We start from the raw sequence: 27,479 nt of genomic DNA, 5'->3' as shown, positions 1-27,479 counted from the left end.
GTGTATGTGGATTCATGGGGCATGATAAGTTATATCTTCTATTTTATGGAGGAGATTGAGCAAGGTAGCAGTTGCTGTGAATTTGAGCTGAAATTCAGTTTTACATGAAATTTGTTGCAGGACAAAATCACCAGTTGCATATTGCTACTTAATAGTAAAAAGGGGTAAAGTTACTCAATGGCTATTAAAGAGTTTTCCAGCATAAAGGCAAACATGGGATTTATACAAAAATTTTTCCCTTAAGAATGGCTAATAGATGCTATATGTTTAATTTCTAGCTCTCACGCTGATGTTGCTGTTGCTTCTTTGGCATTTGAAATTCTGAGAACAGTGGGACGTGAAAATCTGAAGACGACCAAGTGAACTGTTTTTGACCAGCCCACCGAAGTGTGCAAGTTGTGCATGCTGCTCAGCACCTCAGTCCTGAATGAACATCTTAAAATACGCAGAGCAGACTTAACTAATTTAGCAAGCTAGCTGAGCCATAGCTGGGTCCCAGCACGTGCGTGACTGTGGGGGGTGTTTCCAGGCAGGGAGGGAAAATGCCTTTTCCTCACCCCTCCCTCAAGGGTGAATTGTTGATTACTGTTTTACCTTACTGGCGTTACGTGATGTAGCGTGAATATTTGACAGCCAGAGTTTGAAAAGTGTAAATTAAATAAATAGTATAGTTATTTCAGATTATGGGCAGAAAGTGTTTCACTATTTTGAAGGTAGTTAAAAACATTCATATGTCTTTTGGACCAGCTGAGTGCCTTAATTGTTCATCTAAGGAGTCTTCTTATGCCTGTGACTAGCACTGGAGAGTATCTTTTTACTAAAAAAAAAATAAGAATATACGTGGTGAAGGCTGTGTGTGCATATATGGCATGTACACGATATGCTCAGGCAATAGTCCCCTGGCACTAGCAAGTGCCACGGTGCTTAAGAAATTACATCCCCTTTTTTCCCCCGGAGTGAGCATGGAGCGGCTCTGTCCGGTACTGCTTGCTGTTTGACACCAGTCTTTGTGACTGCCACACCTACGGAAGTTACCTACTGAGCTGCTGCGACCAGCCTGCCCTTGGACAGCCCCAATCTCCAGATGGCGAGGCACGCCAACAGCCCTAGGTAAACAAACTGACTTCACCTTGCACTTTTTACAGGAATTGTTTTCTTGTGTAACCTGTCATATCACTATTGCTTTTTCAGAGCTGGAAATTAGAGCTGGAGTTGCTAGAAATAGGAAAGAAATTACTGAACACTTTGGGTAAAGTGTTTTCTAATAATAGTCTTCTAGTGTAAGTGTTGCTGAGAGGTGAAGCTGGGTTACTCAAGGAGACATCTGTGTAGTCACAGTGCTGTTCCTCTGCAAGCAAAGTGAGGCAGCCTGTTGTGTAGTTCGATTCAGCTCTCATCATCTCGGGATCCTAACAGGAGCTGTGATCCCTTACAGCTTAGACCCGTTGCGATTTTCTGCTGGCAAACTGCTGCACAGATGCAAAACTGCCTGGGAGTGCTCACTCTGGGCAGGGGCTGGTGCAGGGTGCAGACGCATGCAGTCTGTGAATTTGCCAGTAGTTCAAGGACCACTTTCCCTGCTTCCAGCTGCACAGGCGCTGCCGCAAGAGAAGGTGAGTCACATGCAGGTCGCACCTCACAGGAACTGAAGCCTGAGGACACCTGAAAATGGGTTTAAGCTAGTGGAGCAGCTGACAAGTTGTAAGTAAAGGGCCTTCAACTGGTTGTACTGACAGCATGCTGCTGAAGTACTAAGAGTGGAAATATGCTGCTTTATGGCTTTTTCATGGACTTGTTGAAGTCCAGAAGTCAGCATGTGGCTTGTAGGCCAGGCACGAACTGTAGCTGCCTCACATCTGGCTAGACCTGGCTCAGTGCTGGGGAACCTGCTTCAGCGAAGTGGCAGCAGTTCAAGGGGAAAATACTGCAGTAGGAAGCCTTTGCCGTTACGACAGCTCTAAGGGACTAAGTAGTGCATAGTGAGATGGAGGGGGGAGTGGCTCTTAGCTCCCTCCTCTGAAGTAGTGAAGTTACTGTGCAATGTGAGGACAATTTTCAGAAAACTTGTAAACACACAAATATAGTTTACAATCTGAAATAATTTGACACAGAGTGAATTAAAAGTTTACTTTAATTTTGAACCATTTTATAACTGCATTTTTCTCATGAAGCATCTGTATCACAGCAGGCTACAATAACTTTGGGATAAAAGGCAACTGGTAAACTGTCCAATACAAGGTTCCAAATAAACAGTTCTTACTGGCCCCTACCCAGACATATCCCAGATAAAGTTTTTGATCAAAAACATGAAATAGATCCACCTGCTTATTTTAAGCATATTAAAAAGGAAACTAATTGGACCATTTCTATTTGTCTAGTTTTTTATACAAAAAGGCTACACAATGTTACACTTTATTCAGAATACAGTTAGAGCGATTATGAATTAGTGTTCTACACCTTTACTCAATCCTTAAAAATTAGAAACTGCTGTAGCATATTCACTATAACTTAATACTACGAGAGACTTAAAAAAAAAAAAACTAACAACAATTACTGCGAAAAGAAAGGCTACTTTCAAAGCAAGCAAGGTCAGTACCATTACAGAGATTTAAAAAAAATAATAAATTTTTAACAAGCAAGGCTAGGGTTTGATAAATTCCATCTTGCAATTCATTCGTGTGCATTCCTCGTTTCTTGAATCACTCCCAAAATCCATTTGTATTATTACTCCTCGACCAAAAAGGACCAGAACAAAAAGTTTACTTCAATTGTTCCCATAGGAAACTCAGCTTGGTTAGTGTGTCAGGCACTTTCTGAGATACTAGCCCACCCCTCGAGCCCTCTCAGCAACTCTACAGGCCAATCAATGCAAGTTCATTCAGATGATACAGCTGCAAAGAGAGAAAAAAAAAAAGTGTCAGCATTCCTCAGTAAGGGGCTGTTTTAACATACTAAGACAAGCTTAGACTAAGACTGAAGCTGGTGCACAAGACATTACAGTTAATTACTTCCACACTTCACGGCAGAAGTCAGTTTGGAGTGTACCGATGGTGTGCTTCCAGAGCATTTATTGAGGATTCTGGCACACTGGGACCCATTCAAGCCATTCCCTCCCTGCCAACCAAGTCCTTAGTCCAGTAATCTGTTTTCCTCTTTGTTTGGTTTTTAAATTCAACGTTGGAGCTTCTTACCTAAAGGATGATTTACAGGTCAGTATCGAACCAGGCCAACTGATTACTGTCACCTGGAGGCAGCCCATCCATAAGGTCCTGGGCATGGCCAAGATCTGGCAGACCATCAACTGGGTAGTCAGCACCAGGGTGGTGGCCACCCATTTCATGTTCCATCATAGGGTCCATACCCAAGGCATCCTGACCGTATCCGCCAGAGTGGAAAGAACGGTAGCTAGGATCTAAGAAAGTTAAAGGTGGCAGAGGGAAAAAGAGCATAATGTTAACAGATGTTAGACGCATCAGAAGCTGCAAGTATCAGTGTGTGAGAAGATCTTGGTAGCCATCTAATTTTTTTCTAGTTCAGCCAAGTTCAAACGATCTGTTGTCTGCCCTTAATGGCTATTCCATCATTTGAAACAGCCTTCCAGTGTGATTCTGGAGACAGCACACTGCAGTGAGAAGCACGAGCAGATTTCAGCCAAGCCATTAGTCTGCACAATCAACAGTACTAAAATTCAACAATACTGAAGCAAAACCAGGCTCCAAGACTGTAGACTTTCTTCTGAAAGTCAAAAATAGCTTAGAATCCTTAGGGATAGGCTTGAGTTTGAGTCTACAGCCACTTCCAGACTAATACATTCAATACCAGCATTTGTTTTAAAGAAAAACTGCACTTTTGGAATTGTCAAGTCCATTTGTAAAGGATTTAAAAGCTTTCTGGAAACAACAGCTCAGTGGGAGATTCTCTCACAAGACTCAGGCAAGTGACACCAGGTCTGCACACTCATATGGCTCCCATTTCAGTGCAGCCTGTGGTGTTGCAGAAACTGGTTATTTGAACTGGCAGCTCCCCATCTGGCTGTCAGTTTGCGATATCTCGCCTAAGAGTAATTCACTCTTCACTCATTTGCAGTTCTCCTTTATGTCTATGACTTGACTTCATCCAACTTAAGCTTAGTCAAGGGCAAGGGAACAGACATACCGTCTGGGCGGTATCCAAGAGGTTCTCCCTGGGCACCAATATCAAGTCCAAGATCTGCTGTCTAGATGTGCACAAAAAGTTACAAAAGAGTTTTAATCTCAGGTCTTTGGGCCAGCATTAGTAGTAAGTTTTAAAGTTTGCCCCCAATCCTTTTTCAGCATTTTTTCTGCAGTGTGCACTGCAGTGTGGTACTTTTATGAACACAAAATGCATTTTTACCCAAAAATCTGCATCCAGTAGCTAACAGCCACATTGAGGCACAGGAAACCATAGCTCACTGGAAAGAGGCGTCTCTTTGGGAACAAGACAGGGCAGGTCTAGGAACCAACTGCTTTGAGTTGGCTGGTCAGAGGTTCCTGAGCCAGCAATAGAGCATTTTAGTTCTCAGTGAACCTCCCCCAGTTTGCTGAATTACGGAACTACATGTCTGTAGTGTAATTACACAACTTCCATTTCAAAGAGTCCATTTTAGCTTGGTTTTCTCACAGTACTGTGCTAGATGGATACAGATTTTAGGAAAACAGAAGATTAATCACTGAAATTGTACAAAACTAGTGTCCTTTATTTAAGATGTGAAGCTAAACTCCTGAACCTTAAGAATGTGGGGGGGGGGAGGAAGACTGAGACTTAGTGAACCCTTCCCTCTGCCCCACCCACACAGTTTTCAGTCTCATTTCACTGTGCATCCCTTTAAGCATGAAGAATTACTACATGATAGTTAGCTTGCAAACACTTTCATGTCTGAGAGCTCTGTTCTAGGGAGAACACAAGCTGCATGCCCACCCCAAACTTCTTAGTCCTACATGGTTTGCCAGAGTTCTCACAGGATACACGTTATGTTTAGGCTTCTATCATATTGCTTACACCTCAGTATTTGCCTGCAGCATTAGTCAGGTTTGGACAGTCTGCAAAAATCTGTTGAAATTCCTAAATTATTGCAGAGCTGTCCTTTGAAATTACAAACAGCATACAGACCTACAAAGTTCTTCTACACAGTTTTGCACACTAAGCAAATGACAATTAAAAACTTTATCAGTACTAGAGTGTAGACTTTTCCTATCTGCAAAGAAGGCAACAGAGCAGCAGCTCTAAGGCTGCTTGCTCTTCATTCTGTTCAAACAGGCCTATAGGCTTTAGGAACTCTAGTTCTAGAAAGGTTTCTTTCCCTATACAAAGGATTCCCAAGACCTCCTGTTTACACATAAAGTTTCACCTATTTACATATCAAGTTCTGTCCTAGGGCAATAGTACATTCTTAAAGCCTCCATCATTTTCTGGCAATCTGTGAGCTCAGCTTCACTGAACCTGAACATGCGGAGAGTAAAGAAGCTACAGCTGTGTGTAAAGATGAACCTGTACCACTGATGGCATCTACACTTGGAAGTGAAGTCTCCCCGACGAACCACGAACACAAAAACACGACTCACCTCGTTCCAAGCCATTGGCTCAGTCCGGAACAGGGAACTTGTCAATTCCACCGAAAGTCGCTTCTTGTAGTCTTGTGGTTTGTCCTCAGACATTCTGAACAGCACTGCAGCTGCATATGTTGCTATTAAAAGAAAAAGGGATTTTAGTGGAGGTCGAGTCTTCCAGCAGTTTTTCTAACAAAGCACGAAGCCTATTTTTATGTTCACTTACCAACACCCTCATTCCTAGAATGAAGCAGTTCTGTTAAAGGGGCAGTGGCACCTTCAGCTTCAATTGCTTCAGCTGCTTCCTTGTCTTGAGCAAGTTCACAAAGCACACCTGCAGCTACTCTCTGGATATTCTCAATGGGAGAGTACAACAACTGCAACCAGAACACAAGGGTTTCTTTAACTCTTCTGCTTGCAATGAACCTTAGCACAGTTTGACTCAGCAGTTCTACCAAGGCAACGTAAGAGCCGTTTTTGTAGCATGTACTATAGCATTTTCTTGAGCTCTTGCTTACCTGCACAAATAGTGGAATGGTATTTAGACCCCTGATTACAATTCGATTATGAACATCACGTGCAAGAATATGCAGGGCTCCAGTGCAGCCCTCAACAATTTCTTCCATGCGCACACCCTCCTAGTTAAGACAAGAAAAGGCATTTTTTTTAAGTTGAGATCTCAAGAGCTAACTTCTAAAACAACTGTCAAAAAGCTGATCACTGTCAAGAAATCAACCAAATTGTCCCCTGCAAACACATCCCTCCCCCACCAAGGCTCACACCCACCTTCTACTGCTGGCCTTCAAATTTTAACATCCCTGCTAAGAGTTGACCTAGTTTATCCAACTACATTCAGTAAGCGAAGCATTTCAGTGGAACTCCTCCCAGTGTTCTCATTTTTATTTTAGTTCATTATAAACTCAATGTCTGACAACACTTTTTTATTTCCCAAGCTCAATTAGCTCAGCAGTTTCAGTCTGAAACAGTGGAAATCAGTAATGAAGAGGCCCTGTCTTGCCTCTGCAAGTATTAACTCTACTCCTGTACTAGTACGTATTGCTTCCATTTGCCCACGCTAAGGCAACTTCCCCTTTGTTGCTACATTTAATGGGGATGGTGTCAGGACTGGTCTTGCCACACTGACCTGGCACCTGAAAACATAGTAAGCATGGAACTTGTACAAGTTGTCAGCTCTAAGCGCTGTTGAAAATACATGTTAAGCTGTGATAGCATGCTGAAACCCATAGTTACAACAAGGATGAGACACTTCTGGCTTCCTACTAGAGAACTACTCCCCTTGTGAGGGTAGGCAAAACCATTATTTCTATAATCTATAGCACATAGCATCAAATGCTCAAGAGGTCCTTACTAAAATAAGAACCAAGGTTTGGTGCTTCCCCCCCAGCCTTTTTTTTTCTTTTAAAAAAAAAAAGAAACACTTCAGGTCTGCCAAGGCAGAATCATCAGTATGCCAAGAGAATAATACGAACCAAAGCAAATGCTAAGACAACAGCTATTTAAATAACTTTAGTTACTGCGGCCACTTACCACAAACTGCTGTTGTGTTCCACCCATGGAAGTACGTCGCTGGGTGTCCTGATGTGCTCTCACCAGCAACTGAACTAGCCTTGGAATAGCACCTTGTTCGCGCAGCGGGGCATGGTTTGCAGGACAGAGCGCAAGATTGCGGATCAAACCAACAGTAGCCTGCAGTTCAGAAAAGGAGTGGGGAATAAAAGAGCATGAGGGTGTGCTTGCTGTTAGCATGGTGTCGGTTTTAAACCCCATGGTCCCAAGCAGAGCTAAGAGGCAACCAAGTTGCTCAACTGAAGCAGGGGTCCCATCACTATGTTACATTCTCCAACACCTTGGAAACAAAGTATTTTTCACAGTTAAGGTTACCTTAAAAAGGCACCAAAAGCTGTTAACCATCATTTACCTTGATCAAAGGCCAGTGTGAGGGCGGGTGCAACAGTTTAACCACCACTGGGAGTCCATAATGGAGACGTACGGCATTTTGAGCCATCTCAGCCTCTTGGTGTCTGCTGGTGAGGTGACGGAGCGCACAAATCGCAGGTTCTGTGATGTCTTCCCTGTCTCCAGCCCGAAGAACTGTGCGCACAAGAGCCTCAATGCCACCAACCTGGCACACCATCATCTTGTTCTTGTAATTGTTGCAAGTAAGGTTAGAAAGGATGCCAGCAGCACAAGTCACAACATTAATGTCATCCGATCCTAAAAGCTGAACAAGAGTTCCTAGAAGGCCTTCCATTCCCTCCTGCAAAAAAAGAGGAAAGGAAAAATTAGTCTCTCTCCTCTTCCACTTCTTTATCCTGATCCCTTATAAGGCCCACTTACCTGCTTGGTTGCAGCATCTGACAGATTTCTCAGAGTCCAGAGACAGTTCTGGACAAGACGCTGGCTTGGATCTGTAAGGTGCAGTCCCAGAGCCTGCATCCCACCTAGAAGATGGTACATGTTTGATGCCATTACTTAAGTGCTCATCTTGTGAACAGTACAACCTTTCCTTTCTTTTAAATCTGAGTGCATACCTCATAAGCTTCTAGTTCTTTCTTGGCATTAGTATCCTAATACGGCTAGGCTCTAGTGCTTCACTACATAGATAAAAAGCTATGATTTTCTTTGTGACACTGAAGACATTTAAAATGTATGCATGTTCTAAGGGGACAATTCTGACAACACTCATTCACAACGGCACACAGCTGACTACACAAAACTATACGTTAAGGCCTCCAAAATAAGTTATAAATTGAAGGACCAATCATGTTCAATATCTGACGCTTCTGCTCTCACGTGGAATGTACTGGTTCTGAAGTACAGTGTGTGTATATATATATGTATATATATGTGTGTATATATATATATATTTTTTTTAAGTGAGGGTACAAGAAATGTACTTACCAGCCTCAACAATAGCAGGTTTGTTGCTGGAGCAGACTGACAACACCTTCAGCACCCTACTTGTGGTCCACAATAGTTTCTCATAAGTATAGGTCCTCATTATGTTTACTAGAGCCTGGGGTCCACCACTTGCCAGAATAATCAGCTGGAAGAGCAAAAATACAACACTTATCTGTCACTTCCTGGGCATGCAAGTAGGCAGTAATTGTTGCTGGCTTACACAAATTCTATGTTGCAGATCTCTAAAAAACTGTTCGTATCTGCTGGTCATGTCTAAGTTTTGCAGTCTCCCTGTGAACATGACTACATTTCCACACAATAGCATCTTGCACTTCTTTCAAGGCCAGGACTGACTGGCAAACTGCTCAGCAACTGACGAAATCCTCATCCTGACATGGGATTCAGAAAAGGGAGCATGGCTGGTGGCATTCCTGTGTACAGTTCAGCACACAGGAACTTTAAGGCCATTTTTAGCAGGCTCACTCATTAGATGGGCTTTGAGAGCAGAGGCACTTACCTTACTTTCTTGATTGCCATAGGCTAAAATCTGAAGGCAGTCCGTTGTGATGGCCAAGAATTTAACGTTTGTCTTGTTGAGCAAGGCAACCATTTTCTGCAGCCCACCAGCTAGACGGACAGCCATTTTGGCTCCTTCCTGATGTAACAGGAGATTGTGAAGAGTTGTAATGGCATAGAACAGCACAGAGTCCACTGGAGACCTACAGAAGGCAAAAAACAAAAAAACTCGTGAGTACCAGCACCTACCATCAGCAACTAAAAAAACATGAGTACTGTCTCAGCAGTCCACATACCCAAGCATTTTAACCAAAGCAGGGATGCCTCCTGATTTGAAGATCGCCAACAAGCCTTCACGGTGATGTGAGAGGTTGTGTAGTGTACCTGCAGTACAACGGGCTGTTTCCACGTCATTTGTATTTTGCATGGTACGTACGATAGCAGATACCATTTGAGGAGACCTCATAATAGCATGGCGAGACGCTTCCTTTTTGGATAACTGATGAACCATAACGGCAGCCTTGTTCACTACCACCTACAGAAGTATTTGAAGAAAGCTTTTAGTTTGAGGTTATTGAAGAAGCCCCATAAACAAGCTATACCGAGGTTAAGAAAATACTTACCTGGTCCTCATCGTTCAACAGTTTGGTCAGTTCTGGGATTGCACGAGTTGCAAGTTCAGCATCATCCTGGTAGTTTATCAAATTAACAACAGCATGTTTTAACATCTGGGATGGCTCAGCCAGGCGCTGCACATTAGTTGGATGAGCAGCATCAAATTGCGTGGATGGGATTTGCATTCCTTCATCCAGTGTTTCAGGGAACATAGCTGCACGCACTCTCTGGGCTCTAGTCATTGCATACTGGCCATCAATATCTGGAAAACAAGGTGTTTACCTCAAACTAGGAATAAAAAGCTATTCTTCTGTATCAGTAATAATTCAGTATTTAGATTTCTGTATTGTTAAGCTGCATGTCTAAACAAAACAGTGTAATAGAGAAGGTCTTACCAGCAACTTGCTCCTGGGTAAAGGACTGAGAGAACCCCTGTTCCCACTCGTACAGGACTTGTGTTGTGTCCACATCTTCCTCTTCAGGATTTCCTTTGCCACTCAAAGAGGGAGCAGTTGTTGTGGCACCAGAATGGATACCAGAGTCCAGATATGATTGTTGTTGCCAATGACTGACTGCTGCTTTTCTGTCTGGCTCCATTGCCATATCCAGCTCCATCAAGTCAGCTGTAAGAAATCATTGTTCAACAATTAAGTTTAGTTGAATTACTCCAGTACGTATTAGTCCTTCAAGAAATGACACAGATTTTACATGAAAATAAACTGTTACGAACAACCACCTCAGCCCAGCTGAGCATAGCACAGCAAGTGAGACAGCAGTTTTAAGCTGAGGCATTCTGTCAAACCAACGCAGACATCTATAAGCCTGACTAGCAGGCAGAGCAATCACTGCTATTGTCATGGTCTCAGTCTACTGCTTACAGGCTCCCTTTCCACACAGTATGATTAGGTACTTCACCATACTTAAGTGACCAAAATGCTTAAGATGACGAACTTGTTTGCAGGTTTAAGTTCCAGAGGTAAGGTATTAATTACTGCTGTACAGCATTCATTATTCTATTCAGATGACTTAAAAAAGTTAAAAAGGGAAGTAAGGAGCCAGTTTAACTGTTCTTTATTAAAACTGCCAGGTTCTAATAAAAAATTAAGTGTGATATATTTTATACCTTGGGTTGCCATGTTCCTTGCTGTGCTCCCAGAACTCTTTCCTGCTACCTTTCAGAGACCCTAAAAAAGAGCAAGGTAAGAACTTATTAAACACTAATCAGAGCTAGTCAGACAGGATTTCATATTAGAACAGTGGAACTGCAAGCTAAGGCTTAGCACGTCTTGCCATTTCACTGCTAAGTGAGTATATTCAGTGCTAATTAGCAACCCCCCCTGGACAGAGACACAAAAGAATGAGATATATCACACAGGCTTTTTCTGGCAGGCTATATGTAAGATATATTCCCTTCTTAAAGCCACAAGGGAAAAAGAATTGAAAAATGACCACGATAGAGCCACTTTTTACTTCTCTATCCTTGTGTAAGACGAAGTCCAGACATTAAATTACCTAGCTTGGACATGCTACAGAGACGAGAGCTAAACGTCAGAATTGTTCATTCCCCTCTAAGACAACCACCCTTAAGATATAAACAAAACTGCTGGATACAGGGCTACAATAAGGATTTCAGCTAGGAAAACTAAATGACCATTTAAGACAAGCTACTATTATTTCAGCGTTATAAAAAACATCTCAAGATCTGTAATTGAACATCCTTCCTCACTACTTTCCTATACCATGAGAAGAAAGGTTTCTCACTATATAAAATTCTCTTTCATGAAGTTAAACTGAAAATTGAACCAGCCTTAAAAAAGAGTACTCTCCTTTAGTTGCACACACTAAGTCACCAAACTGTGGTTTTTTGTGTTTTTTTTTTCAGAGAACCAAGATAATTGGGGGCAGGAGGCTGAACTATGATCAAATGCCCTATCAAAATCCTCAGTATGCACCTCCATTTAATATCACCAAACAGCACAGAAGTACTTGTACCATAAATTTGTAGCTATCTCCTTACTAGCCCAGAAAGAGAAACTCAAGGCCGCAGGTTCACATGGGTCAGTCAAAGCTGTCGTATTTTTATTTATTTAATTTGCTTCCCTGCAGTTCGACACCATTTTTTCTTTTTGTTTTTTTTTTTTTCCAGCACAAACACAGTGATGGTGACAGCCTGGTCTGGGAGCTAGCCAACACTTGTAGTGGTAACTAGTGCAGGGAGCAAAACCATCAGCAATCAGCTTTCAGTGTGCATTAGGTGTTAGAGCTATGCTGATCAAAACATTCCTAGACAATGAAGTAAAGGCAAGCCACTAATCTCTTTGAGGGACATGTCTGCGGTACTGTGTCAGGAGAACAAAGTCCATTTGGCGCTGTATTGTGTAAAGACAGACCTACCAGTTTAAGAGTTTCCTTCAGGAGTAGCTTTCAGAAAACCATAATTAAATAGAAGACAGGCCTGCAGTTTTAGGAATCTCACTGAATAGGTTAGGCAATTCTCTCTTGAGCCAGCTGCAGGACACCCCCAGCAGCAAACTTTATTTTGCTGCACAAACACCGGTGCTGTTTGTCCTGACTTTGGACTCCCACAATTTCTGGCTGCATCCCTTTCCTGGCTGTTTTAAAACAGACAGCAGATTTGCATTTGCAGCCGATAAGCCACACTGAGCTGATTTAAGATATACCACAACACATAGTAAGCGTGCAGCTATGGAGCTGGGAATGCTCACAGCCCCCCTAATGTGGTCCTACTGCACAGCCTGGAGGGGACTGCCCACCTCGGTCTGTTCTGCACGGAGGACGAGCTTGACAACACCACCACCGTTTTTTCCACTACCTTGAACGCTGCAGAACAATTCTTCCCAAGTGCTGTTAGGAGTTTGGGAGTAGCAGTGGTAAGGGGAAAGAAAAATTAACACATTCACCATTAATACACAAATCCTCCTGATGGGCTAAGCTAGCACAAGTAATCTTGACAGCCCCTCGAAGGCCTCATGCCTTACTTTGTCAGCCCCACGTATGCCTTCCAAACAGAAAGACGTGGAATAGCACTGAAGGTAAAATTAGTATCTTTGCCCCCACCCCCCCTAGTCCTCACCCTAAATCAGATGCAACATTTCCAATATGAAACTGTGGAAAAGACCTAGCTGCTATACTCAATTACAACATGCTTAGCACGAAAGATCTGTTTTTATTGTAACCTCTCTTGCCTCCTCCTGTCAGGACACTGCTAATAAAAAATGATCACCAGGTGAGTTGAGGAGTTAAACACACCGGTGGGTGAACCAGCCGAGAGCACTGACTATGCTTTGAGATATTTCATACCACCTTAGATTCAAATATACAAGCAATAGGGAGCTCGGGAGCAATGCACATCATTTCTTTCTGCCGTTAAATACTGCACAAAGGAAGGCAACTTGTTTACAGCAACTGCACTCTGCAATGGTTGTTTCAACAGCCTGAAGAAATCAGAAGAAGAGGTGTAACATTTGGTACAATCCAACAGAGCACACTAGCCACCACACTGCAACAATACTCTAAAATAAAGCCGAAGAACACCTGCAGGCTAGCAGGGAAGAATAGAGTTAAGCGTTCAGAACTGCATTATCGGTCAGATACAGCCTGACTTTGAAACGCTGACCTTAGACCAGCCCGCTAGCCGCACCTACAGTTTCTAACTTCCCAATCTGCATTTCACACAACCATAAAACCCTCAGCAACTCCAGCTAGCATTTCGGATTTAGATGTGAAATTGGACTCAATGTTAAAAATTACCACAGAATAAAGGTAGCTTGGGAAAATGGGCATGTTCCGGTTGCTTTCAGGGTTTCTCTAGCTGAACGTTTTCCCTCATTTTGCTTCCCATCTTGTTCTCTTTTTACAAGGGGGTAAAATTGAGTCTGGACAGGTGCTGACTTCTTCCAGTGTTTATCACTGGGGAGGCTGCTTCAGGTACTACCTCTGACAAGGACAGCAACAGCCCCAGACTGGGTACAAATGCTGTGCTATTACCTTTCCTGACAGAAACTGGATCATCGTGGAAGGGGTGAACAAACAAACAAACACACACACACACACAAATAAAAAAAAATAAAAAATAAAAAAAAAACTGCTAAGATAACTAAGCTTGCAGAATGCAAACATGAAGCGCAGAGCAGCTCCTTTAAATCCAGCCCCTACTCAGACTTCCTGGAGGACATACAACCAGTGACATTACGTTACCAAGGTCAGTAATGCAGATCTGAACCATCAGGAAGAGAAAGGACTCCGTGTATATTAAATAAATAAATAAATAAAAATGTTAGCACCCCAGCAAGCTTCCACAGCCCTCGCTACTTTCAAAGACTAGCCAGTGCTCAGAATTCAGGTCTGAATTCTGGTAAGCAGCACGTCATGCACAAGCCCCTGTGGATGCGTTGCCGGGAGTTAGAGGCCTGTTAACTTCTTACAAACCTCCCCACAACAAAATTTGCTTATTTAGGAAGCACGATGAGCTCTGGGTTTTAGCAACTTACACACACATTAAATTTCTCCTACGAAGAGCAACACAAAACATTGCACTGAGCTGCACCATGTACTACTACTCCCACCTTTGCATGTGAAATCTTTTAAAAACTCAAAGTTTTGCAAGCAGAACAAGCTTATGAGCTAATTCCATGTTATTATGGAAGAGTAATTCAAACTCCTTGGTTTTCAAAGGAATAAAAGACGAGAGGTATTTTTACGATGAACAAAAACTTCAATATTAACTTCTGATTTTCAAGAAGTCAGGCACATGCCAAGGCAGTGAGCAAGCCCACAGCGTTTCTCAAGTGGGAGCAGTAGTTCTGAGCAGCTTCAGTGAGACCTATAAACGATGTGAAACTCTGTTAGGATACGTGGCACAGTGAGTTGTTTACTTCTGCTCTCGTACGTATGGTGAGAGCTGGGAGAGCAGCCCGACGTCTACCTGCCTCCTGCATCAAGGCAACACGCTTGCACCTTTGCTGCAGCTTATCTGAAATAAACTGTTTTCACTGCCAGCTAAGACAATTTGTTAGCCTACAAAACAGCTCATGTTTGCAGCTTGCGTTAAATGTGTCCACTTTCTCTCAAGGTAGAAGCCTTCAGATTGACTCAGATTATGCCTGACAAAGCTGAAAAGCAGTTACCCCACTTTGTAAGTTCAGTCAAACAAAGTTTGTAAGTGTTCCAGAAATCTTTTATTTGAAAGCAGCGTTTTGGAAAGCCTTATATGAGTAAGGAAGTCACTGTGATCTGTTTAAAAGGAATGTGCCTACTGACCGTGTTTTCATAAAAACCCATCTCATCTAGGACAGGCTACGGAGCTGCATCTCTAAATGAACCATCAGTGCTGAATGTCACTAAGATTTTCTTACTTGGAACAAGCAGATCTCGTAATGAAATTACAGCCGTTAATAGCGTGGATCATCTACACACGAACAGTGCCTTCTTCTGGAAGCCTCCTTTGTGTCTAATATTATAATCTGCCTCTTACACCAGATTTAAATATGAAAATACTTCTTCCCCCTCTCTCTCCCAGTTTTTATTTGTATATTTTTTAATCAGAAGAAAAAGCAGGCCCCCTGTTCTTTTCACAAGTTTTAATTTCACCTCAACTACAAGCAAAAAACTTGACAGGCAACCAAGCTTGCTTCATGCACCTCTTTGCCAAGTTAACACAAGTTCCAGACCTAGTAACACAACCAGGCCACTCATTTCTATGACCCAAGAACAGAAATACTATAAGCACTGAACGCAGCAGAAGCTATCATAATTAACCTTAGTTTTCAAGTGGAAATGTGGGGAATACATTCAATTAAGGATTTTTAAATAATAATGAAAAATAATCCTTTGATCTTGCCTTAGAAGTGGTTCTTTGTTTACTAGAAAAGAAAGCCTGGTAAGGTGGGAGAGTCCTCTAACCAAGGTAACACTAACATAGTAGAAAACAGAAGCTTTCATGGTATAAAGCTCTTTTGGACACATGTGGTCAACCCTGTCTCCTTAAGCAAACTTAGGTGCAGCCTATGCCACAGCTACAAATGATCTAGCAGCAGGCATGCCTATTTCTATTTTAGTCTTATGAAGATATGATCCAACTGAGACACACACCTCAATATTAATTTATAACAGCACTGAACGGATTAACAGGAAGCCTAGGGAAGTTGAAACTTGGTTTTCTTCCTTCAAAAAGGATGAAGAATTCACCTGCCTTTTTTTTTTTTTTAAATAAAGAGCACCCTTATTCTACCTGAAAAGAACTTTTCAACTTTCGACAACTCAACTTTGGTAACTGCAGTTTCAGAGGAAGGGAAGGAGGGAGAAGTTACAGGTGACCAAAAAGAACTGATTTAGATATTCACAGCTGAAAACCTCAAAACAAGAATGGTAGTTGTAGGGAGTGGTCATACCAGATGTTGGCATTCAACTTTCAACATTATAGTTTTATAGTAAGAAGGGGGATATCTTAGGAACTTTAAGGAGACAGCTGGTTGCCTTGAAGGTCCCAATCTAGGAAACTTATCTTTGAAAGTTAAAGGAATTTTGCCACTGGAAATCTGTTATTCCAGACATTCCAAATAACTTAATTATGAGGATTTTTATGTGGCTTCTACTGAGCTCTGGGGTACTGTGCTTTGAAGGTAATTCACTCTTCATGTATCAGACTCTTCTGTAAGATTAGTAAGAAATTCTAAAAGTACAGGTTCAGGGTTTTTGTTTGTTTTAAGGGACTTTAGAAACTGGTTGTTGGAATGACAGTTGGGTTTACAGTTTATGGTCAATGAATAGAAGATACTTTATTTGAAAGCAGGAACAGAACATGGTTGAGTTTCCACATTAAAGATTTGCATTTTAAAAAAAACATTTAATTCTTGTACAACAGTGCCATACAAGGTTAAATACAGATAAATACATTCCATATGCACAACACAAGCATGGAGCAGCAGTCCCAAGTTGTGTGGAGTAGTGCCATTCGCAGTCCTCACGCACTTTGACAACTCTAAACGGAACTGACTGTCTTCATAGTAGCTGTATGCAGCAAGCAGAGTTTATTTTGAAGTTAGTTATAAACAAGCATTGCTGGGCCTTGATTAGCATCTAATTTGTCATGCAACAGTAGTGAATCCTGAATTAAAAATTCAGATTTAAATCTTTCCTCATACCAGGAGTTTGAGGACCTGGACAGATGAGAACTACTCTGAACCTCACTGAAAGACTGGCTCTCAAATAATGGTTCAGGGCTGTAAACGATCAGATTTAAACAAAGCAACAGAGAACTTCAGTATTTTGGGAGGCTGAGTTTGAAACAGCGAAGTTACAGTTTCCCTTATTATCCATACCAGGAGTGAGGATATAAAACTTTACGCTTTTCACATTAATATGAGGCTTCCTTCAACTTTCAACACAGCTGGTATTTAATACAGGGTGAAAATATCTTGTCAGGGTCATTTGAAGATCTCTTAAGTAAACAGAAGGAACTTGCACAATATGCAACATCAAAAAAAAGTCGAACCTTACAGCCAAGGGAAAACACCCTGCGTTTTCACTGCTCTAAAAAAAGAGAAGACACCATGTGTTTTCACAGCTCTAAAACATTTCTATCTTCTTCCAGTTTAGATGGTAGAAACACTCCTCTGCAGCCTTTGGTACCACAGCATGAGTTACAGCAGCATTACTATTTTTAAGTGCTGTGCTAAGGTGTAGCAATGTGAACTACTTCAGAACTTGTATTAAAAGCTAAGAGCTACGAACAGCAACAGGAAACTCAGCCTGCCTTCCACAGCACATACCCATCCTGAAATCCAGCTCATCGACCCATGCCCGCAACAGAACAAGTTCACTCATGAACTTTGACTCATGACAGGATTGCTCTGGTCATTTCCTCAAGCAACATTTACTGAACACAGTTCCCTCCAACCACTAAGCAATACTTCAGTCCAGTGATCAACTCAGTACTCGATGTAAATGCAGCAGCAGGACCCTCCAGCTCAAATTTATCCCAGCTGGAATGCTTCCAGCCAATACATTCAGGAGGTGCCTACAGAAAGGTAGGCAATGCCTTGCAGCCATCAGAATGGTCTGCTTCAGATGCAGCTAATCAGATCATAATGAGCTTGACTCCTAACACAGAATATACAAAGGAAATTGTTCCTTAAGATCCATTTCTTCGGTCAAGCATTAGGAAACTAAGAAACCCAAAGAGTATTTGTTTTGCTGACCTCTCTCTCGAAGGTTAACAGGTTGCAACTTCCAAGCTTTAAATAACCTTAATACACACTGAAAGAGACAAACTGTCTCAAATATCCACAGCACTGGAGTTGGGAGAGGGGTTTTTGACAGCATACACAGATCTATCTATGTTCACTAGCAGTTACCTCTGCTTTCAACCACTGGTTTTGCTGCTTCATTTCCACCTTCCCCCCTTCAAGCACCCCAGTTTACTACTGCATTTTTCCTGGATTTCTAACCCTTGCTTTCTGCCTTAGCTTATCTAAAAACTGCTTCCAACAAGGCTGATTAGCCTCCACACACTAACTCTTGTAAGAGTTCATTTGGTGCCACATCACAAAATAGTGTTATGCTGGCCTATTTTCAGTCACCTCAGCAATCTCAGGCCAATTAAGAGCACAGAGTAGTTTCTATTCACACATTACCTAAAGCAGACAGCAAACAAATATTTCTGTTCTTGCTAGACTTCTAAGAAAGTTGATTACAACTGCTTAATGAAACTGAAGTGCAGGCATCTAGTTGCCTGGGCTAGACTTCAGAACTGGGTTATAAGCTGCACTGAAAGAGGATTTACTCCTCCAAAGAGAAGTGAGGGAAAGCCTCAGATTACAGGGACAGAAAGTTAGAGGCTTATCTTTGAATCCATGCAGCCTTAAGCACATGTGACAGCAGCACAGGAAAAGGGCCACCAGAGCTTTCCAGTGCAGCGGGATCAGGGCTCTGCAGCGATCTGACACTATAAAGGTACTCACCTGCTTTACCTTTTCCCTGCAAAAGGGACAGCGAGCTAGTGAAAAGTCATGTCTCACCCAGCTTGTCAAGTGATGACCTGTGACAGCAGCTTACATTTCAAGTGCAGCTGAGATTATAATGCAAGCACACAGGTTTTTTGCTTCTCCCAGCCACAGAGCACCACCCAGGACAGAGTTAGTTTCAGTCTATCCCTGAAGAACACCTTGAACCCCTGACTGGAAGTTCAGGTACTGAAATGTATGAGAAATGGACTTGGTGAGCTTTCACTGCCAAGCCAGCCACCTCTCAGTCACAGGAAGTGAATTTCACTGAAAAATGGGACTTGCGCAACTAGCACAGCATTTAGACCCTAACAGCTTGTCAGGGTCTTCCCTGGTGCTAAGGTTTAAGTACTCTTTTAAATACAGCCCATTACAAGTTTCAGCAAAGGAACACCTAACACTGCTCTGACCAGTGAAAGCTGCTGTCAGCCAGGAAATACCCAGATGATGGCTCCAGGCTCTTGTTTTCACAAATCAGAATTCAGACCAAGCTCCACGGGTAAGTTACAAAGCTCACACAGCTCATCTGGGCACAGATCTGGAACATCTCTAAGATATGAGCCCTGAAGCTTCACGTGCTGCTGGGAACCCCCCTGAAAAAAGCTGACAAGTCATATGGAGGTGCTCTAATACCTTTAGGACAGACGTTTTAGGGAAATTTTAGCTGAAGTTACATGTTAAGACACCCAGAGAGCTTTAAAGGTACTTAGCAGTTACCTCAGCACAATTTATAACAACCATCAGTGATACTATATAGAATTGTTTTGATGCTTGTCAGAGCCTAGGAGCACATACTATGTCCAGCCCCGTGACTGACAGTGCAGACCCACACCTTTTCAGTCCCACATTTTACTTCTTAAGAGTCTATTCCTTCTGTAGTATGTGAGATTGTTGCACTAAATGTTATCACTTCAGGGAAGCTACAGCATTAGTATCCACAGCATTTTTCTTCCCCTTACCTACAGAAGTAAGGAGTAGCTGCAAGGAGTCTGTCAACCTAAGTGATTATGTTCAAAATTACAGGCACATGAACTGGCAGCTTCCGGAAAGACCTGCAAATTCAGGTGCCAAAGTGATCTTCTCACAGCTACACTTTGTGCACTTGAATTTGTTTGTATTCCATAAAAACCACTGGCTGTCTCTGAGAGACACAAGCAGCAGCAATGCTCAAGCTGATAGTTCAGAGAAATTATCAGTTCATGTCTGAAAGTAATGGCTTAGAGCATTTCACTGGCAAGTGCTGCAATACTAGAAAAATCTATAATTTAATGCAATAGTCAAAATTGGCTCCAAGTATCTGTGCATCCTTCTTCTCTGTCCAAAGGTGAGCTGATGATCATCTTATTTACAGTAAGATGGGAGAAACTGCTTTAACTACTTATCAGGTGTTACACATCCAGCTTTAGCAAAGAAAAAAAACATTCCTCTCCACAAAATGTGCCCACCAACCATTTGACAGCAGTTCACAGCCTAGTATTGAAAAACTGGTACAACAGATTCAGGTTTATGAACTTAATGCAAGTTCCTAATAAGATTAGCAACCCAATTACTCTGTCTTCACTGTTTAGAAGAACTAAGCAGCATAAATTCATGGATGTAGCCTCAAAACAGTTACTAAGTCACTTCTGTGCAGCAATAGACCAAGATCTTTTGGCCACCAGCAAGCTCTTCTGATTAGAGCTTCCCTGCAGCATTCATCATGCTGGAATACTCTCACAGCTGGGCAAAACATTAAGAGCATTTCTATCATCACTGCTTAAAGTCACCACCTTCCATTTGAGGGACACAGGGCAGTGCCTGCACTGTGCACACTCCTGCCTTTCTGGGTTAGGGATGAGCTAGCAGTTCTGCCAAGGCAGAGTCTGCAAGCAGCCCTCACCTAATGAGCTTTTGGTCCTCCTGCCCCCACTTTTACCAAGTCGTCTTCAGTGGAGACAGCAGCAGCCCAGCCCAAACATCATTCTTTAGTCTTACCTAGCCACATGTAAGAAAAGCTGCCACCATGACCATACAAATACACGAGATTTCATCAAGGTTATAAGTGTTCTTATAACACACTGTAATAAAGTTCAGCAACAAACCACTGCCAGGCCTCGAGCTTCCTGCCCAGTTTCGAGTGTCCGAAAGACAGTTAATCATTCTGCAGTCACTTGTGACAGCATACATCACTAACAAGACTGGCAGCCACTGTATTTCGTAAGTATCTTTCCCTGCTGTTTGTGTAGAATTCAAAGCTTCCATTTCTGCACTAATACAGTGCCAATTTAGCAAAGGATCTCCCTTCCTAGTTTTCTTAGGCTGCAACTAGGTAACCAACCCTGAATATGGCTGTTAAACATTAATCTCTGATTTCAGAAACCAGAGCGATTAGTCATAATTGCACTGACACTAATGAAATATTTATGAATCTGAAAGTACACATACTGGTTGCCTCTGCTTGTCTGTCAGAATAAACAGGTATTTACACTAAGACACACTGCTGCTCCAAGAAGTACCGCTTAGGCAACAAACTTGCTAATGAAGTCTGACACTGATGTTTCTTCAGCTCACTTTTAATTAAGGCAAACTGACAATGCAACAGCGTTTATCAGCACCTTTAGGATGTTAGGAGTTCTGGCCACTGGAGGGCACCTGAATAGCTGCCAGGACAATACAGGACGACTTGCTACATCTGCTGCAGAGTTAGCAAGCTTCGCCAGTTTGCACAAATCTATTTAGCACACACAGTAAGTCGGCCTAGAAATGCTAGTTCCAGCAAACATACTCAAACTGCACGTTTGTCAAGTGCATTAAGTTCCAGTAGCTCACACTACCTTTTAAGAGCAGCAACCTAGAATAGAAGATTAACCTAGATTAACTCTTTCAACCTTTAAGGGAAACATTTATTCCTTAAACAAGGCTCCAGAGCTGATATAGTATCAAACAGTAGTGCAAATTTCACTTCTGTAATACTAATACTACTACTAATACTAATCTAGTCCTATACATTGTCTCCTAAAGCAACGTGGAACATTGAAGTTGTTCTGCAATGAGGGCTGTGTACAACATCCACACCCCCACCTCCCCCAGACAACAACAGCACAGGGCATTTGCTTTCACATCAAATCAGAGTGAACAGATTCACAAGCAGGCGCAAGCCACAGTTAAGTCCCATCTGCTCACGCTATCGGTTTGGTGTTCACATAGGCAGAGGTACCTGCATGCAGTTTCCCCAGCTTGCCTCCTCACACTTAAGGTTAGCAGTCAGTGAAAAGAGCTTCTGGCTGCTTCCCGCCCCCCCCCCCCCAAACGAAGAGGGGACAGGCTGCCTTTTCTTGGTGAAACCCAATCACAGATTTTGCCTTGAAATCAAGTACCAGAGATGAATATTAAAATCAACCACTTAAGCTACTTACACTGCCAAGTCTAACCAACTCAGCTCACATACCACAGAGCATCCAAGTACCCCCTAAACAAGCCTTCCCATGCTTAATCAGAAAGCCAGCCAGCAACACCGCCCTACCCATCTTTCACCAAGACAGTCATTTTGCCTGAAGAGACGAGGAAAGTCGCACACAACACTTACTGCCAAGCAGCCTGCAGAATTTTGGAAAATGAACATGCCACTTCCCAACTGGAGCTGCTGCAGCCACCCAGCGAGGCAGGAGCCGCGGGACTTGCAGACACATGCTGCGAGGACCTATGCACAAGTCCCAGCTGCCTGCATAGTTTCTCACAGCCTTATCAGGCCCCATGAAGTATGATGTTTGAGATAAGCAAGGTCAGTCCTGATTTTCCTGCCGTGGTATGCAGTCTACCAGAGTTACAGAACAAGTTTTGCTGCCACAATCACCACAACCCCTGCATTACCAGCTTTAACTATGAATTAACATGAGTGATTTTGATTACTGCCGTATTTGCACGCTAGTCTGCCTACCACACAGTATTTTGCAGAAACATCTTCATCCAGAAGTTTCATACAGCACATTCAGACTTCAGTTTACAAGAGAGGCTTACAATCGCTCTTTCCTGCCCCATTCTTGCTCCCTCCCTCTCTACTCCTCACAAGACCCCAAAGTTAACTCAGAAGGTCACCAGTACTGGTTTTTCTTTACATCTGAGTTTACTCTTTGAAGTATTGTGTTCTGAAGAGTTAACATCAATAGAAGCTCTTGCTTAAGCCACCAAATAAAACCTCCACCTTACAAAGAAAACCTTATATCTGAAGGGCAACCAAGTTTCAGGCCTGAGATTTGATAAGCCGGTTATTGACACACCATGTAGTCATAGCAAAATGCTAGTGTTCATAGACTACATATCAGGCAAGAAGCCCAGCCTATTTATTGCTTTGGCAAGGAAAGGAAGCCTGGTTTACTGAGGATGCAACACAACATTGCATTTGAAGAACAGAGTGACTTTTGCAAACAAGCTTTACTTTATACTAAATCTTTGCTTTTAGAAACTTTTATGCTTTGCCTTTCCATCAGGATGTTTTTACCTGTTTGTTCCCTACAATCTTAAAAGGAGCAGGCAAACAGAGTAACATGACCACTCCCATGCATATCAATATATACCTAGACAAATATCTGAGCCAATTGCCACAAAAATGGCATTTATTTATACCTCCAAAACAGTCACTCAATACAATGTTATATGCAATGACAATTTTAGAGAGATTTAAGCCTTCTTCTCTGAACAGTTCAGTAGCCTCACTTTCAACAGTACCAGCCATTAACAGTAGACACAGCCAGATTATTTGCAGCTGTCAGCACCTTTTATTAAAAAAAGTGCAAGTTTAACATTAGTTCCCTGGATTGTCAGTTACTGAAATTCAAATTACAACTTAACCCAATGAATGCCAGTGAGTTTTGCCTTTGGTGCAGTTTTAAAGCTTTGTAGCAGTACCTTTTTATCATTCTGGAGTAAAATCCTAACTGCTAAGTTGCTTTCCAGCATGCCTGAACTTAAGATCAAAGAAACAGTGACACTTCCAGGTAGTTTTCTAGTCTGCCTCGGCTATGCTCTCAGCACACAAAGATCCTGTTTTACTAAAACCCCTCCTTGATTTCCTTCCATCGACCTCAGCATACCAGCCCAGCCTCTTTCCATTCACCACTTGCATACTTTGGGGGATGGGAGGACCACAGATGTCTGGAATATACAGTGTCAGAACAATGGCTGCTCCATGAGAAAGAGATTAAGAAGTAGCTGATTACTAAGATCAACACTGCTATTCCTAAAGTCACAAGTTGCCCATAATACCCTCACAGCCCATCCTTTTTTTCCCCCCAAAACCTACGCAGATAATTCTCTTCTGGGAAATGAGATTCAAACAGAAACTGCTTGACATCTTACAGCAACTTTTAGCTAAGGAATGATTTAAAATTTTAGTAGATTTTTTTTAAAAAACCTGCACCACAAGCAATCGATCATGCACGAAAGACGGTCGAAGCATGCTTTTTGTGGAAATAGCACACCTGGACCTCCCTGCTTCACGCCAAGTCGGCGCCAAGTGCCCTATATGCTCCTGGGAGCAGCAGCAAGTTGCCTCGCACACCGCAGAGCTGCGTTAGCTCGGCAGAGCCCTGTGTGTGCCCCCTGGCCCCAAAAAAACATCGCCTCGCCTGGCAGCAGGCGAGCCCCGGGCTGCCGCTCGCAGCTCCGGGAGCTTCCTTTCGGGGACGCCGCGAAGCAGCCGAGCTCCCCATCCGATGCACACAGACCCAAGTAAGACTGAAAACCCACAAGGCGAGAGATGAGGTACCCGCCGCTGACTGCAGCGGCCGTGATTAGTTTAATTACGCTCGCTACCAACAAACCCACCCACGGCCCCCCCCCCGCCCGCGGACCCCCGCCGCCCCACGCCCGGCTCCCTGAGGGAGCCGCAGCTGCCGCCCCCTGCGAGGCGCAGCTGTCCGGGCCTCCCGAGCCGGGGGCCCCCCTCCTCCCCCCGACCCTCCCGCCCCAGCGCCGGGCACACCCGGGCCCAGCTCCCGGGGGGAGGCAGAGGGCCGACTGAGGGAGCTCGTCCCGCGGTCCCGCCGCACGGAGAGGCACTAACGTGGCGGCGAGGCGACAGCGCTGGCTGCCCGCGGGCTCCGGCTGCTGCCCGGGCGATCCCAGTCGGGGCCGTGTTTTGTTTTTTTTTTTCCTCCTTCCCAGCTCCTTCCTCCTTCTCCTTCCTCGGCTTCTCGCTGCCCCCCGGGTGGCGACCGCACGGGGTGGCGGCGTTGCCGAGTCCCCTCGCCCCTCACGCCACTGCCGCTCCCAGCGCCGGGCCGAGTGAGAGGCTTAAAATGGCGGCGCTCGCACCGAGGCTCTTATAGGCAGCGCCGCGTATCCTGCCGCCGCGGCCGGGACCGACGCGCAGCATTCCACAGGCGCCCGGCGCACAGGGCAGGGGAGGAGAAATAGTGCCCGGCTCCCGGGGCGGAGGGAGACGGAGAGCGGCAGTGGGGAGGGAGGTGGCGGCAGGGAGTGGGGGCGAAGGCATCGGCGGGGCAGGGCCTGAGGGGGTTTGAGGAGCTTTGATGAGGGGGTTTAAGGGGTGGGGGTTTAAGGTTTGGCGGAGACACCCCGTTCCGGAGGCGGGGAGGAAGGAGCCGAGTTCCCGGCGGGGAGCGAACTTACTGCCGGAGGGTGGAGGGGGCGGCCCCGGGGTCCCCGTCCCTCAGCCGCCCGGGGGCGAGGGAGGACGGCGCCCCCCGCTCCGTTCGTTGTTTGTCCCGCGGTTTAATTAGTTTTAGCTCGTATTTGTGGCTCTAAAATAAACATTCCGCACGCCAGCAGCTGTAGAGAGATTCAAATAAAACCGGCCCGGGCCGTGGGGGGGCCGCTCACGTCGGCGGAAACGCGCCCCGCGCCGCCTCGGTCAATATTTGTCAGGAAGCAGTTGCCACAGAAAGTGCCTCGTTATGCAATTTATTTATTTTTTAACAGCAGAAGCGAGCTGCTGCCCCCCTTCCTCTCACACACACAGACGCACACCTCGCTTCTTTCTCGGGGTGTGCAAGCAGGGCGACGGGCGCCTTGCACAAGGCGCCCTCCCCGCGGCGAGCCGAGGCACGCCGGGGGCAGCCGCAGCCTCGGCGTGCACGGGCTCGCACAGCGAAATGCTCGGCGGAGTTTTCGCCTCTGCACCGACAAAGTGCTTTTAACATTTCGAGGAGGAAAGAAATGCACCGACAAAGTGCTTTTAACCTTTCTTTGGGGGGAGAAATACACCCCGGCGCACGCCTCGACGTGAAGCAAGGGCCCTGCGTGCCGGCGTGTTTGTGTAAAACAGCCCTTGCTAGCAAAAGATGGATTTTTAATTAGTTTTTATTTTTTTTTTTTCAGTATAAATTTGCTTTGGCAGTAGCAGATGTTGGGGGCTGAATTCTTGGTCTCGTGCTGGAGGGCTTCGTGCAGCCTCTTGTTCCCCACCGAGCTTCTGTGGTTGTTGCAGTGTGGAGATGTGTGGTTCACGGAGGGGCCACCTTTGTACCTGTTTGTCCACTGGTAACACTATTTTGAACAGGCTCTGAGTTTCTACTCACAAAGTTGCACTTAAAGATTTTTTTCCTGTTGGTTAAAAAAAAAAAAAGCCTCTTCTACAACGCTGCTTTATTTTCCTGTCAACTGCTTCCTTACATCAATGCTTTTTAAAATGTGGAATTTTTCCCTGTGGAAAAGAAAAATGTAGGACTTGCTGTGCACACAACACACCCCAACCCTCCCAGGTGGACCTGGGCACCATCTCTTTCTGGCATGGGGCAGCTGCATGGGGCCACGACCCCATGCAGGGGAGGGAGAGAGGGAGAGCTGTCACAATTAAAATGGCTTTCAGAAGGCAGTGGTGACAAAAATAATAATCCTTGATTTTCCCCTATTGTTCCCCATCCTGTTGCAGGGCGTACAGCAATCATCCACCTACTAGCTTCCTGGTGCAGTGGCCATCCTTGAGTCCCCACTAGTAAGAGGGCAAAATGCCACCTGGACAACCCTCATGTTAGAGGTTCAAGAAATCCAGCTTTCCTTGTCAAGTTGTTTTCTCTGAGGACAGTTGCCTGTTTTGGCCATACTGGCCAAAAGAAGGGCAAGAATGAGGGCAACGAGGCGGCAAGAGTTGGCAAAGCAAATGCTGCTGGATCAGGGCCAGTGGGCTGTGAATGCCGGTCACCTTCCAGGGGATTTACTGGGTGGTTTTTGCTTGCTATGGAAGCGTGCAGCAATGAGCAGAAAGACCTTGCCGTTCTCAATACCAGGAGTTTGATTCCAGTTTATGGCATGTATCAGAGAAAGTGCTCTTGGAGATCAGTTTGGTGCATGGAAAAAAAAAAAAAAGGGGGGTATGAGGGGAAGAGCTAATTTATTTGTCCACCTCCCTTTTGCAGCCACTTTGCAGTACAACCTTGGGAAAATGTTGTCTGCCTTGGTTTCACCCTCTGTAAAATGGGAATAATAATAATAATAATGACAGACCCCCTCCTTTTAGATCCCCGGATCAAAGGTACTATATAAGTTCAAAGTCCTGCTTCTATAGGGTATTATTGCCAAATTCACTATAAGCTATTCCATTGGGTACTTGATAACAACAGTAGAATCAGTCAAACGCCCTTGAAGCATTGCATGGTCCCAGATACCTTTCAGAGCCTCTTTGTGTGCCATCCCACCCCCTGAGGTCTGCAAGGATGGGGCTTTTGGAGCCTGGATTTTGCAGGAGCAGGAGGGGTACAGTCCGCGTCTTCTGGCCCCTGGACTATGGACCGCTTTCTTTTTGACCTGGCGAGGACTACTGGAACTAGCCCTTTTAAAAACAGGTTTAAAACATACAACTTGAATGTATATGTATATATAAATTTCGTAAGGCCTTTAG

General features: G+C 44.1%; 2 protein-coding genes across 5 annotated transcripts in view; one reads left to right on the top strand and one right to left on the bottom strand.

Annotated features, from left to right (window-relative positions):
* The window catches only part of ULK4 (unc-51 like kinase 4), a 245,889-nt gene extending 243,322 nt beyond the window's left edge, over positions 1–2,567 (top strand). For all 3 annotated transcript variants that reach the window (XM_040546024.1, XM_040546022.1, XM_040546023.1), the window contains one exon: positions 279–2,567. In XM_040546024.1, the coding sequence (XP_040401958.1) occupies positions 279–363 (85 nt within the window). In that variant the 3' untranslated portion in view covers positions 364–2,567. The remainder of the gene's footprint in view (positions 1–278) is intronic.
* Positions 2,114–24,977, bottom strand: CTNNB1 (catenin beta 1). 2 transcript variants are annotated; one of them, XM_040546026.1, is made up of 15 exons: positions 24,684–24,977; positions 10,744–10,804; positions 10,016–10,243; positions 9,629–9,882; positions 9,302–9,540; positions 9,007–9,208; positions 8,490–8,634; positions 7,926–8,029; positions 7,507–7,845; positions 7,116–7,274; positions 6,086–6,205; positions 5,794–5,944; positions 5,583–5,704; positions 4,156–4,216; positions 2,114–2,891 (listed from the first exon to the last, which is right to left on the bottom strand). In XM_040546026.1, the coding sequence occupies exons 2-15, from the start codon at positions 10,754–10,756 to the stop codon at positions 2,875–2,877; spliced, it is 2,154 nt and encodes a 717-aa protein (XP_040401960.1). In that variant the 5' UTR covers positions 10,757–10,804; positions 24,684–24,977; the 3' UTR covers positions 2,114–2,874. The 2 variants fall into 2 exon arrangements, with proteins under 2 accessions (XP_040401960.1, XP_040401959.1); XM_040546025.1 differs by lacking the exon at positions 2,114–2,891 and adding an exon at positions 3,192–3,412.
* Between the last annotated feature and the right edge of the window lie 2,502 nt (positions 24,978–27,479).

This window comes from Cygnus olor, chromosome 2 (genome assembly GCF_009769625.2).
Source record: "Cygnus olor isolate bCygOlo1 chromosome 2, bCygOlo1.pri.v2, whole genome shotgun sequence".
NCBI classification, from domain to species: domain Eukaryota; kingdom Metazoa; phylum Chordata; class Aves; order Anseriformes; family Anatidae; genus Cygnus; species Cygnus olor.
The sequence above is the reverse complement of the archived record's forward strand: the minus strand, read 5'-3'. Positions and strand labels throughout refer to the sequence as shown.